The 13335-nt window shown below is 52.6% G+C and overlaps 1 protein-coding gene across 1 annotated transcript in view; it reads right to left on the reverse strand.

The window, feature by feature from the left end:
- FLT4 (fms related receptor tyrosine kinase 4) overlaps positions 1-13335 on the reverse strand; it is a 59950-nt gene that overhangs the window by 8434 nt on the left and 38181 nt on the right. The window contains exons 11-25 of the mRNA XM_075056551.1: positions 11871-12015; positions 9157-9265; positions 7748-8107; positions 7352-7498; positions 6558-6689; positions 6166-6272; positions 5751-5886; positions 4847-4951; positions 3205-3318; positions 2879-2967; positions 2435-2582; positions 1771-1865; positions 1310-1432; positions 769-880; positions 392-491 (exon numbers count right to left, since the gene is read on the reverse strand). Of these exons, the coding sequence (XP_074912652.1) occupies positions 392-491; positions 769-880; positions 1310-1432; positions 1771-1865; positions 2435-2582; positions 2879-2967; positions 3205-3318; positions 4847-4951; positions 5751-5886; positions 6166-6272; positions 6558-6689; positions 7352-7498; positions 7748-8107; positions 9157-9265; positions 11871-12015 (2022 nt within the window). The remainder of the gene's footprint in view (positions 1-391; positions 492-768; positions 881-1309; positions 1433-1770; positions 1866-2434; positions 2583-2878; positions 2968-3204; positions 3319-4846; positions 4952-5750; positions 5887-6165; positions 6273-6557; positions 6690-7351; positions 7499-7747; positions 8108-9156; positions 9266-11870; positions 12016-13335) is intronic.

Consider the following 13335-nt stretch of genomic DNA (forward strand, 5'->3'; position numbering starts at 1 on the left):
GAGAGCTCAGCACCCCTCAGCACATTGGCCACATGGACCTACTGAAAGGGGGGTTGGTTCACTATGCACTGAATATAACAGTGCACAAGGAGCTAATTTGGACACCTCTGATACCCTTCGGAGCAGGAAAGCACATTGCCCACCTACAGACCTATCCCAGTGTGGGTATGCAAGGGTACCTAGATAGCCCGGATTCAAACCCATCTGTCTTGCCCTCCAGGCAGTGGCCTGGCGTGAAGGATGTGTTGGCTTGTCCCCCATGCTGGCTGAAAGGTCTTTGCATCCCACAGAGGGGCCTGTCCTGCCCTATGCTGGGATCTGGGAAGTTTCTACCATCCCACAGAGGGCTTTGTTCTGACCAATGCTGAGATCTGTGAGGTTTCTGACTCACATTTCTGCTGTGGCGTACTCTGGGGCTCTCATCCTGGTACCGTCTTTGAGCCTCTGGCAGAACTCCTCGTTGATCTGGACTCCAGGGTACGGAGATGCCCCTAAAGGAGGTTCAAAGAGGGGTGAGAACATGAAATGTGCCATCAGAAACCAGTCCTTCTGAGACTGCCCTTCCTCCCCAAACACTGGGAGATGTGTTCACTTCTCATAAACAGCCCATGTCCTCGGTGCTGCCTGAGACAGCCTCCTCTGCCTCAGTGAGCTGGAGGCCACCTCTGCATGCCTGTCTCCCCATCACTCTGTTCATGGGTAGATATGGCCTCCATATTTTTTTTGCCTACATCGACGTCTCTTCCCGTCACCCTCATTAGCACTCACCTAGCGAGAAGATTTCCCAGAGGAGGACCCCAAAGGACCAGACATCACTCTGGGTAGTATAGACCTTGTCAAAGATGCTTTCTGGAGCCATCCACTTCAGTGGGAGACGGGCCTGCAGGAGGGAGAGGCAAGGCACAAGCATTCAGTTAGGGACATGTCCAGGACAGCCCTTCTTGTAGCAACAGGATGAAAGGAATGAAAGCAAACCAGAGCTGATAGCCCTGCTCCTCTCTCCATGGAGGAATGGAGGTTTGGTTAGGCCAGAGGGAGGGATGAAGACACTGAAAGGGGGAGTAAAGAGTATAAAGAAAGACGACTAAGTTAACAACAGGCTGAGAGGCAGAAGAAAGGAGACAGAGGTCTGCTGGTGGAGGAGGAGGATAGCACATACATCATTGGGCCAATGGTTCTGGGTTGCGGCCACACAAGTGGTTCCACTCCTCCTTTTTCACCTTTTCCTCAGTTTATTCCATCCCCAGAGTAGATTATGAACACCTCAAGGGGGCCTAATCTGTATAGGGTTTGAGAAGATGGCACTCACACTGCCTTTCCTGACATAGTCAGGGTCCTTGTAGATGTCCCGTGCCAGGCCAAAGTCACAGATCTTTACCACGTTGTTCTCTGACAGCAGGATATTGCGAGCCGCCAGGTCTCTGTGGATACACTGAAGGCACACAAAGAGGAAGGGGCAAAATCAGAGGGACAGTAACCACCACCAGAAAGTACAGAGCACCCCCCTCCCCTCGCGAACCTGAGCTGTAATGGGGGAATGGTGGAAGTGGGAAGGAGCTAAAGATAAAAATTTCAAAAGGAGATGGTTAAGGAGAGTTTGAAATGCAAGAGGACTATTTTCCCATCTTTGTGTACAGAGGGCTACCTCAGACTTCCTGAGAAGTGAGGCAGATCACTGAATCTCTCTCTGTGTCACCTGTAAAGTAGGCAGGCCTTCTCTGGTCAGGCATGCACATAAGAAGAGGGGAGCGAAGGAAAGAGCAAACTCACCTTTCGGGATGCCAGGAACTCCATGCCACGTGCCACTTGGAAGCTGTAGCAGATCAGGTCTTCCATTGTCAAGGGACTTTGCCACAAGTCATCCACTGTCCAGGAGTACAAGAAAATGATTAGACAGTGAGCGGTCTTTTGTCATCCTTGCCTCTTTCCAGGACTGTGGGATACAACCAGCCCCTTGGTGGGATACAGCTAGTCCTCAGTGCTGACTGGAGTAACCAGCTCCCCTCTAGGATTTTCTGCTTAGGTGGCAGAAAGCACATGGCAGGAACCCGCTCAAGTATGAGGAGAATGAGTCTAGCCTCTAGCACACATCAGTTAGAGTTGTGGGGAACAGGGCTGGAGGGACTTTGAAAGTCAGCTCATCATTCCTGTCCTAGGGAGGACCCACTAAGATCTCCCTCGATTGTCCTTTCTTTAGGCTAAAAAAATCCAAAGGTATTTAACCTCCCTCCTAGGTTTTGAGAGCCTATTACAAGAGACAACAGATGACTGTAATAGCCCTGTTCAGGGAATTGACATGCAACAGTGGAGTGATCAGCTCCAAGGCTGGGTCCCAGCTCCCCACTGTCATGCCCTACCCATTCCCCAAGCTAGCCAAGTCTGGCATTTCTTTGGTGGGCCAAGTGAGGAGCTGCTTCCAAGGCTGGAGTATTACCTTCCTGGATCGGCTGCGCTGTCTGGCTCTTGTGCATCAGAAAGCGGTTGAAGATAGCGCTGTCGCTGGTCCCAGAACGACTCCTCCTGTCTGCTCTCACTGCCTCCACAATGGACTGGACCTGAATACGCAGCCTGGGAGACTTCTCCTGGCAAGGAGACCAAAACAAAAACCTCAGCAGGCAACACACACTGTAACCCCTGCACCCACAAGCTGCACAGTCTTTTCCTGTTCTCAGACTGTAATTCTGGCCTGGAAGCACCTATCTTCCATGGCAAAAAGAAATTACTTCCCCAACGTGCACATGAACCAAGATCACCATGTAAAGTTGATCTGTTGCTAGACAGAGGGTGTCTTTGTCCCACTGTCAGATCATGTTTCAGGCTACACGTCTTCTTTCCCTAGACATGAGACAGGTTCCTAGGGGCAAAGGAAGCTACTTACCCTGTAAGGACTGAATCCTTCCCGCTTGGTCCGCAGATAGTTGGAGAGGTTTCCATACTTGCAGAACTCAACAATAACCATGAGAGGACCTGGTGAGGAGACACCAAAGGCCAGGGGAAGAGGTAAGGGCTTGGGATGGTCAGAATTTGCCCCAGCTCATGTTACATGCAGCCCCGCTGAGCTGTGGCACCTGCCCTAAGTGCACACAGACACACCGATAACATCCCCACAGTCCCTGTGGTCACACATGCGGCCAGCAGAAAGGACACAGGGGATGAGCACTGATCTCTGGGAGCAGGCACAGCCTGCTGCCCTGGGATATTTACCATTGGGTTTGGTACAGGCACCCAGCAAATTCACCACGTTGAGGTGATTCCCGATGTGAATGAGGATCTTCAGCTCTGACATCAGTGCCTTGTGCTCGCTTGCAGTAGCTCCCTCTGGAAACACACAGACCTGTCATGATGCCTCCTCATAGCTTGTCACTCATTCTCACCACCCTTCTCTTAGCAGAGTGTTAATGTGAGTCTTGCTGAGGAGACTGCAACCCCAAAGTCTTAGTACATTTTGTTACTGCATGTTTCCATATGAAATGTCAGAGCCTTGTCTGGAGCTCCCAGGATCCCTGCTGTAACACATAGGGTGCTCCCTGCAGGCGCAGGAACCCAGAGCAAAGGACAAGACAACCTGTGCCCAGCACATTTTTCCTTGTGATAGTTGTGCAGGGAAAAAGATCACTTGAGGCTTACATACACATTTGAATCTCTGCCCTTTTGGCCTCCAAACAGAGATAAAAAGCCATAAAACAGTTTGAAGGAAAATTAGAAACAAAAGGCATTTGAGTCTTTTGATCATGACTGAAGATAGAAGCTGTCTCAGCTCAAACCCAGAATATCTTTTTATGATTCCTCTCCAATAGCAAACACAGTGTTGTGCCCCTGCCAGCTCTCTGTACTGCATTTTCTCTGAGTGCCTAATTCGCACCAACTCTTGATCCTCTGTTTTACCCTCAGCGTTTGTTCTCTGGTTTTGTGTGCCTTTTTCAGACTTCTCTGCTTCCCCATATGCATTTTGCCTTACTTGGGAGTTTGTAAATTTAGTCTGAGAGACAGAAGCATCCTCTTGAACTGCAGCTGATGGGTGAGGTGAGAGCCACGCCTCAAAGGACTGTAAAACAACCTTGCACGGCCAGGCTTCTCTCTGCAATTGCTGTGCAGATCATCTGTATGCTTGCAGTGATTAAGTGCCGCTGAGATGAGCCATGACTCAGTTTCCACATACAGGCTACTGCTGGCCGGAGACTGCCTCAGTATTTTGTTGGGTGCCAAATTACAGAATAATGTTCTGGATGCCTGTTTGAAAGAGTGGCTATAAAAGCTTAAAATCTCACTCTGGATTGACCAGGCTTTGGGTGCAAAGCCAATCTAGCCCTCAGAGCTGGGTAAGAGCTGCAAGCTGCTTCCTTACCCAGCTCTGGACCTGGCCCATAAACACAAAATCCAGGCACATTTGGAAGAAGGCAATTGGGAGCAACATTTCCTTGAGTGACCTGCCAAAGAGGGGCTCTGGATTCTTGTTCATCCTTTGAGACAGTTTTCATTCTTTGCATTTGCAGACAGCTGAATTTCCTTGAAAGCTGAGTTCCCCAAGTTTCTGCTGTCTGCTCTGCCACTTGCCTCCCAGTGCAGCTGAATGGGCTAAAGCATCCACGAGGGGAGGCCAAGAGGATCAACTGTGCTGAGGCCAAGAAGCCATAAATTAAAAGGCTGGCTCCAGCTCCTCTCCCCTAGTTCAGGGCTGGCTCAAGCAGAAGCAACCAGGAGTGCTTGTGGGAGAGAAAACATTTTCCAGGGCCTTAACAAATGCCTTATGCAAAAGACAGGCATTTACAGGGTGGACATTCCCTGGCAGATGCCTCATTCTTTGTTGTCCACACAGACTGCATAGTCTGCCTCACTGTCCACATACCTTTCAGCATTTTGACTGCTACGGTCTCACAGCTGTTACTTTTATTGATTCCAAACGCTGATGCTTCCACCACCTTCCCAAAGGCACCATGACCCAGAACTTTACCTATGGGCAAGGAGAGAGGCAGTGTGAAGGAAGGCAGGTGCAGCACAGGCAGAATGGAATGAAAAAAACAAAAAACCCAACAGGAAACCATGGGAAGAAGAAAGAAAAAACATCATAAAGGAAAAGGAAGGAGTGGAACATGTGCCCTTCCCAGGTGGCTGCTTGCTCTGTCGGTGAGAATAAGAGAAAGGATGGTGGGAGGAACTGAGACAGAGGTGGCATGGACAAAGCAGAGGAAGGAAATGGCCCTGCAGAAGTGAGGAGCTGTTTGTTGCCCTTGAGCAAGGCATGTGGGAAAGGTAAATGTGACACCTCGGCCAGGGGTAATGTCACTGCTCTGTGCCTCAAAGGTAGTCTGCAGCCCTTTTAACTCTCAGAGACAGAGGGAAGAGACTGCAGGTGGGTGTCTCAGCATGAGGAGGATAATGGATGCAGTCTTGCTCCTGAACTTGGGGTACCTGCTGTGGACTGGGCTGTTCTGTCCAGTTTGCTGCTTGGAGAATATGGGGATGTGCTTTAAAGCATGCCCAGAGATCTTCCAGTCTCAGTGATGCCTATGTGGGTACACTGGGAGAGTCTGGGCTTACAGTTGGCTCAGGCATGTCCATAGTCAGACCCAAAGAGATTTCCCAGGCACAGCTGGGCTTTAGGGATAGTTTGGGGAAGAAGATGGGAATCCTGAGGCAGAGCAAAGGCATTAAATACATAGAAGTGTGTAGGAAACCTGGAGGGTGAGTTTGAAGGGCTGGTGGGAAGCCCTGGCTGCAGCGTACAGTGGCAGGGAGGGAGCCTGGCTCACCTAGGCGCAGGCGGTCTCGTGGGAACTCCCACTTGCTGGAATCATAGGGCAGGTACTCGCACTGGTCCTCCAAGGGCACCTCGCCAGGGTCCATGATGATGGAGAGGTAGCCTGTCTTGATGTCAGCGTGGGCAGGCTGCACGAATCAGTCAATAGAAAGGGTGAGGAGATGCCCTCCCTACACTGGGTGCTGACTCCCAGAGGGGACCTGCTTCCCCCTGGCAAAGGCCATTCCCTGTCACCTCCTTTACCACAGCCCTTATGCACCCTGTCCTTGGTAGTGAGAGCGCTTGAAACATCACTCAATGACCTCCTTTTAGCAGACGCTGTCATACAGCCCCACATCACAGCAATGGTGTTGCCCCAAGCTCCGCTACGCCACCTCCCCTTCCCTGGGACAGAGACAGTCACTTACCCTTTTGATGTTACAGAAGATGAGGATAAGGAGGATCCAGAAGAAAACAGCGATAACCCCAGTCCCAATCAGGATGACAATCTCCACATTGGTCCTGTCATCAGAGCCTGTGGGGCAGGAGGGAAACCGTAGCTTCAGAGATTCCCATTCCGTGCCCCAGCTCAGCCATCTCTTGTGGCCTGCTTCAGGATGTGGGGAGACAGGGGAGGTGTGTTTGCCTGAGCTAAACATGCTCTGGACTACAGATCCTCCTGTGAGAGCACCATGCCACCAGGAAGGCCTAGGGGCTTTCACTGCCTCCTGCTGCCTGGTGTCACAGGGAAGAGGCATGGGACCTTGGCCACACTCCTACTCCACCCCTTCATCCCCAGGGGTGTCGTGGCTGCTGGTACCTTCCACAGAAACGCTGGCCGAGGAGTTCACACAGCCCTTAGCATTGCAGACGCTGCACAGGTAGAGCCCAGCATCCTCCTCCCTCACCCTCTGAATGCTCAGCCTCTGGTTGAAGTCTGCCAGGTCAATCCCTGTAAAGCACAGAGGGTTGTGGTGGTCACTCACAGGAAGGGGGGATTAGTATACTGGACTCATTCAGGCTTGAAATAAGGCTCCTATTTTTTGGCTGGTTCATTTTAGATGGCAGAATGAAATTGCACCAGCTGGTCGAGGCTCTCTTCTGGGGTGTGATGGCCCCAGAAATACCCTGGAGGGGCCTTCCCCAGGCAGTGTATGGAGGGGACGAAAGCCCTGCAGACAATGCTAGATGGGAATGGTGCCTAAGCAGTCCAGCTGGTGTGTCAAGCTCTGCTTCAGCTCCAGGACCTGTTCCTTTCCCTCTGCAATGTGCCTGGATCCTTTCCATGTTCCTTCCATGGGGTCTGGGCTGGTCCCTGCCTGAGCAAAGATGCCAGGCATTGGGCTGAGAGTAAGAAGATGAATGATTTATATCTCTCTGCTCTCCAGCTGAATACGCACATGCACAGACAGTGCTGAGCCAGGGCCTAGGGCATAGACTTGGCCAGTAAGACTGCATCAAACTGGGATAGAACATGATTAAAACCAGAGCTCAGCCAATTCAGAGAATGGGTGCCTTTACCTGGGCACAGCAACTCCCAGAACTCAGCAGTGTTCAGCTCTCCAGCTGCCGGACATGATGCCCTACCTCTGATTCACCCCCAGCCCACTGTACCTGACACTTCTTCCACCAGTTTCTCGTCTTTGTACCAGCTGATTTCAGGAACGTGGTTGCCGTCCACCTTACAGCGCATCTCTATGGAGTCGCTGATGTTCACCCAAATGTCTGTCAGGTTCTGCTTGAGGCGGGGGATCTCAAGGGCTGGAGGAGCAGCACAAAGAGGAGGAGGGGAAAACGGGAAACTGATTGATCAAAAGAATATCTGTGTTCCTGGGGGGCTTTGGGTCTCTGACCCCTGCTGAAGGGTGTGTTGAGAACCCAGGTGCCCTGCCTTTGCCACCTTGAGTTTAGCTTGCTTGCGTGGCTTCCCCTGGGGTTGGAATGGGAAGCTGATGGCAGCAAGAGCACCAGCTCTCCTCTGTCACTCCCGCCTGCCCTGTGGACCCTCACCCTGCACAGAGATGTATTTCTTGTGGCAGTGCTTCTCCCGGGTCTTCCTGTTCTGCACCTCACACACGTAGTCTCCCTCCTCGCCCAGGGAGATGTTGGGGATGGTGAGCAGCAAGGTCGCATCGTTGGAATCAGGCTGGAAGCGCAGCTCCCCCTGCATCTTGGTGGCATAGTGGTGGACGTTCTTGCAGTCCAGCACCAGAGGGTTGCCCTCCTCATCGTGGAGCTTGGAGAGGTTCAGCCGATACCACTGCAGGTTCTCATAAGTGTAGTTATCTGCATTGCAGCTCAGCTGTAGGTCCTGCCCCTCTATGGGCTCTTCTGAGGGCTGGGACTCAATCTCGAACCCATCTGGAATGGCTTTCAGGAAGGAAATGAACATGTGAATGAGTTTTCATGGCTGAGCTGCCAGACACAATGAAATTGTCTCCATGGGCTCAGCTCTCTGAGACGCCACTGTCCTCAGCCAATCTAGAGCAGAACTGTGACATGCAAACTGCTAGCAACCAACAGCTTAAGCCCAGCGAGTGCTACGGGATATGCTGAAGTCCCAGGGTCAAATTAAGATGGGGTCACAGGTGAAACAAGTCTAGGAGGCCTGAATTAGGCTGTTACTGCTCTCAGCTCAGCTGCAGCATTCTGGATTGCACACATGCCTGCTTTTACAAGTGCAAGCAGTTACACAGCCAGGCTGGACAACTGCACATGCAGAGCGTTACTGGAGCAGCGATTGCAGAGGTTCATCTGCCTCCACAAAAGCTGGTGGCTCTGACAGCACAGGTACTACCCATGAGCCCAGGCTTCTGGGATCTGTCCAGAGAGGCATGAAGATAAGCCTGTGCTGTGCCCTTGCCAGGCTCCCTGTCCCCAGCAGGCAGGGACACACTCCTGCCAGCACGGAGTACCGCTGGCAAGAAACTTATGAAGCCCCATATGAGCCACGACTCCAGCCCACACTGCGGGGCTCTCAGCTTCCTCCCAGCACCAAAATCCCGTGGGGACCATGCCGGGGGGCTTGGGCCAGCAGGACCCTGCCTGGGAGCGGCTCGGGCAGTGCCACTAGAGGATGCTCTTGGACCAGGCACATCCCCAGCCCAGGGAGCTGCCTGGGCCTGAGCCAGCAGGACCTCCCCAGCCCCAGGACCTGCCAGGGCTGCTCCAGGATCTAGGCACAGCCAGCGCCAGCTCATCCCCAGATCTGCCTGCCAAACTCTGCCTGCGCTATCTGCTGCCAGGGCTCCAGGCTTTTGCCACTCAGCAGAGCTCTGGGGTAGCCCTGCTTTCCCGCTGGCTTTCCAGTCACTGTTTCAAGGTGCTGTGAATGACAGGACCCGGCAGGTCTAGGGACCTGCCTATTTCAAGCAGAGAGCTTGGCTGATGCAGGTGGAGGGCATGTCCGCAGTACTCACTGGTCACGTAGAAGTAGATCAGCCGCTCGTCTCGACCCACTTTATTAGAGGCGATACACTTGTACATGACTGAGACGTTGGCCTCCTGGATGGCCAGTTTGCTGACTGTCTGATGGGGGAAGAGAGCATGAGGAGTTAGGAAGAGCAAGAGGGAAGAGAAGTAGGATCGGTGCTGCTCTCTGGCAGACAGCAAAGCACACAGCAAGCCTGGGTCCAGGCAGCAGCTGTACCTGGGAAAGGGTTATGCAAAAATAGTCCCTTATTCAATAGCCCTTTGTGTATTTCAAGCCTCATCTGCTGGCTCTAGCAACAGCAACATGTTTTTATTCCTGATCTCTGCTCCTTTTTACGAAGCGCAGCCAGCATAGATGCCTCTCCGTGGGAGCAAATTTCTTGCTAAGCCCCTCGGGTCACCACAGGGACAGGCCCGCGCCCAGCAAGGGGGCATGAACATGATGCAGGGCTGAGGGGATGGCTAAGCTCCTGCCGGGCTTTGTAACAGCGGGGAGAAAGGGAAAGGACATCAAGGCTTTGATTCTCTGAGCCCTCTACAATGAAGTGACTGTTTAGTGTCCCACAGAGTTCAGTGAAGTTTACAGGTACTTACAGACCTGCAAGCACTCCTTTTATCCATAAGGGGAAATCAAGCCTATGAAAGCATCCCAGCTCTCACCAGTTCAGGAAGAGCTGTCATCTTCTCCCTTTAAATTCCAAGTGTACATAGACATGGTCCTAAAAAGCTTCCTCCACCTCACTCCTTCCAGCAAGACATGACCAAGATTGGGCAAACAGCCAGGCTGCTGTCCTGGGAGCACAGACCCAGGAGATGCTGCCTCCAAACAAACCAGGAAAGGCAGCTGGGGAGTAAGGCTGCTCTCCTCCTCCCAGCTCACACTGCACACATGTGAGATGCCAAAAGTGTTACAAGCACTCCCCTTAGAGGAGATCTGCAGTTTGAAGAGCAGGTTTCTCCACCCTCCTAGTTTAAATGACAAGATAATCACATGCAAAAATCCCTCTAATGAGACAATGTTTAAAATGCAAAAAAATTGCCTTCCTACAGGGAAACTACTTTGCCTTTACTATTCATCCCATAGACTTTGAGAAACATTTCCGCTCTAAGTGGCAACGTATTAGTTTGTGTTAATCAGAAGAAATAGTAATTCATTCAGTGTAGTCAATACAGCTGAAGTGACCTTATTACTAGTACTTTTGTGCATTGCCGTTTCCGTTTCTTGGGGTTATTCAATATAGCTGAAGTGACCCTGTTGCTGGCACTTCTGTGTGCTGCCTTTCCTGTTTCTTGGGGATTTTCCTTCTAATATGCATTGTTATGTTTGAGTTGGTGTTTCTGGATTTGGCATCATTCTGCTGTCTGCAGTGCATGGCTGGCCTTTCCGGACAGAATAAAAAACAGACAAGGATGGTAAGACAAGACAGGCAGAAAGGAGAAGGAGAGGGAGAGAAAGCAGATTTAAGGACATAGCATCCCACTGCAAGTGGAAGAACTGTCTTCTCCCAGAGCTCTTGCATGTCCCTGGGCTGCACAACCTAAGCTGGACCTCCAGGACAGTTACAACCAAATAGATGGAATGAGAAAGACAGCTCAGGAATAGGAGGAAGAGAATGGGGAAAAAAGGGAAAGATCAAAAGGGACCAAGACAAGAGTCACATCTAGAGAAGGACAAAAGGGCTTCTCACCCAGGAGCTCCCATCACTCCTGCTTGTCTCCCCAGGGGACACCAATCCCTGCCTCTCCTTTTAGCTGCTCTGGGAGGAGCAGCATCTGCTCCTGCCACCCTTCTAGCAGAGCGATGAACTCCCGGCCAGGCCAGGGGACGGGAAGTGCCTTTGGAGGTGTGTAGGAAAACAGGAAGTGACTTTCGGAAACAGGGGCCCATTTGTTTGTTCTGCATCCCTCTGCGAGCGGCTGGTGCCCGACACCAGCAGGAACAGGAATCCCGTCATGGTGCAGACCTGACACTTGCAGCTACCAGAGAGACAGAAAGAAACAGGCAGCAAGCAGTGTCGGGTGTTTGCAGGTCACACGCTGCAATGAGGGAGAGATGTTCCTTCCAGAGAGGAAACATTGTGATGGAGAAGTGGGCTCTGTGAGGCACACGTGCTCTCACTCACAAACATGCAGCGGATGGACGCCAGCATCTCCATACCACCCTTGCCCCACCAGGATGGGGACAGCTGCATGAAATGTCCCACCACACGCATGCACGTTCCTGAGGCCAGAGATTTCCTGGCCAGTCTGTGACTCCTGCTGTCCCTTCCCAGCTGCTCAGGCTGCTCTGCAGGGTTTGGCTCTCCCAGAATAGCTCATGCAAGAGTACTTGGAAGTGGCCACGGGAGCCCCCACAGCAAGCGTCTCCCATGCCCTCCCTAGCTGGGTGCCCTGCATTCAACAGCAACCAGTGTAAACCCTCCTGCGCAGTCAGCCCCAGCAGGAGCCTCTCTGCATGCAGGGTAATTTCTCAAAGATGACAGCTCTCCCTCGCCCTGGGGCTGCCTGGTACTGCGGAGCTCCAGGGCTGAGAACAGCTACTGATGATTTACTTTAGAAGCAGAGGTGTGAAGCCCTCCCCAAATCTGGCTCTGCCACGCTTATTTCCAGGCCACTTTTGCTGGCTGATCACAAAGGACCCCTCCGAGGGTGCCTGCCTCCAGCTACCCGCTCCAGGACAGGCTTGGGGCTACAGCCTCACCTTGTTCCGCCCCTCCACGAACTCCACCCAGGTGTCAATGCTCTCGATGGGGTTCACCGCATCCTGCTGGGACACATCTTTCCAGTCCTTGCATTCAGGCATCCGGTCCCGCTGATGCCGCCTTGCTGCCCGGTGCCTGCTATTGCTAATCCAGCAGCCAGGGAGGAGCAGGAGAAAGAGGAGAGAGATGGAGAAAGGTTCAGCTGGGAAGAAGGCAGCAAAAATAGCTTTGTGTCTGAGAACTGATGCCCCTGTCCTCTGACTGCAAAATTTCCTGGGTCTCTTGGTTACATAGTTTTAATGTGCTTTATAAGGGTGCTCTGCAATCACTAGTGAGGCAAACATTATCTATAGATATGAAAATTGACGCAGGGAATGGATACTGGTGTCCCAGGCAGCGTCTTCACTCTCAGGCCTGTGGTTTCATCCTTCCCTGCTAGGGGTGGAGAAAGGCTGGAGTGAAATCCATTCACATGTGTCCGGGGCAGTTCTTGATGCCACTTTGCTGAGCAACAAGGCCTTAAACCCCTGCTGGGACTGTGAGTCAGGGATGTCACAGTCTGGCTGGGTGCTGGCCTGGAGAGCAGAGGGTGCAGCATCCGAGGGTGCACTACCCAAGGGTGTATCTGCTGCCCCTGATTCAACAAAAATCAGGAGGGAAACATCCCAAGTAGAGATGCTGCTGGTATCTCACAGGGGCATGGTAGCACCTTTTTGGGGCAAAGGCAGGCAAGGGGGTAGAAGAGCCCTAATCTGTCAGGGACCCAGGATGCTGGAACTTGCAGGCTGCTTCTGAAATGCAGGTGGGGCAGGGAGATGGGAGGATCTGCCCAAAATCCAGGGTGGGAGATGCAGAGGGAGAGGGCTTACAGTGACAGGGAAGCAGGGGGGAGCTGAGCACCCAAAAGCAGTGGCAAGGGTGCGTGCTGGCAGCGCGGGGCAGAGCGCTCAGTGGGGCGAGCACGTCAGTGAACTCTGTAAACAACAGGAAGCTCAAAAGAAGCCTCCTGCATCCTCTGGAGCTATGCTAGGCAGAAATATGGTGGCCTTGGGAGACAGTGCTTATAATTCATGGGCCTCTGCTTCCTGACAGGGCCACAGTGCACTTGCATGCGATGGAGAGCTTTCTGGTGTCCCTGGCTCGGCAACAGCCTGCACAGGGCTGCGGGACCTGGCTTCCTCCAGGCACCCTGATGTCCTCCACCCTGACTGCTCTGGCTACAACTCCCCAGCATCCCTTTTCCTTCTTCCTGTGAGGTTGCTGCTAAAAAATGCCACTGCAGCCCTGCCTGGTGCTGCCCCAGCTTCCCAGGGCACAGGCAGTGGACACGCACCCTTCCTGCCTACCTGTTGGCACTGCCTGCACAAACACCCTCCAGGCAAACCACCCCAGCAGCTGGCAGAGATCCGGTGCTTCCCCCGGATTCAGCAACTCTTTCCTGCACACAGCAGCTCTGCTCCCCTC

This window comes from Buteo buteo, chromosome 24 (genome assembly GCF_964188355.1).
Source record: "Buteo buteo chromosome 24, bButBut1.hap1.1, whole genome shotgun sequence".
Lineage (NCBI taxonomy): Eukaryota > Metazoa > Chordata > Aves > Accipitriformes > Accipitridae > Buteo > Buteo buteo.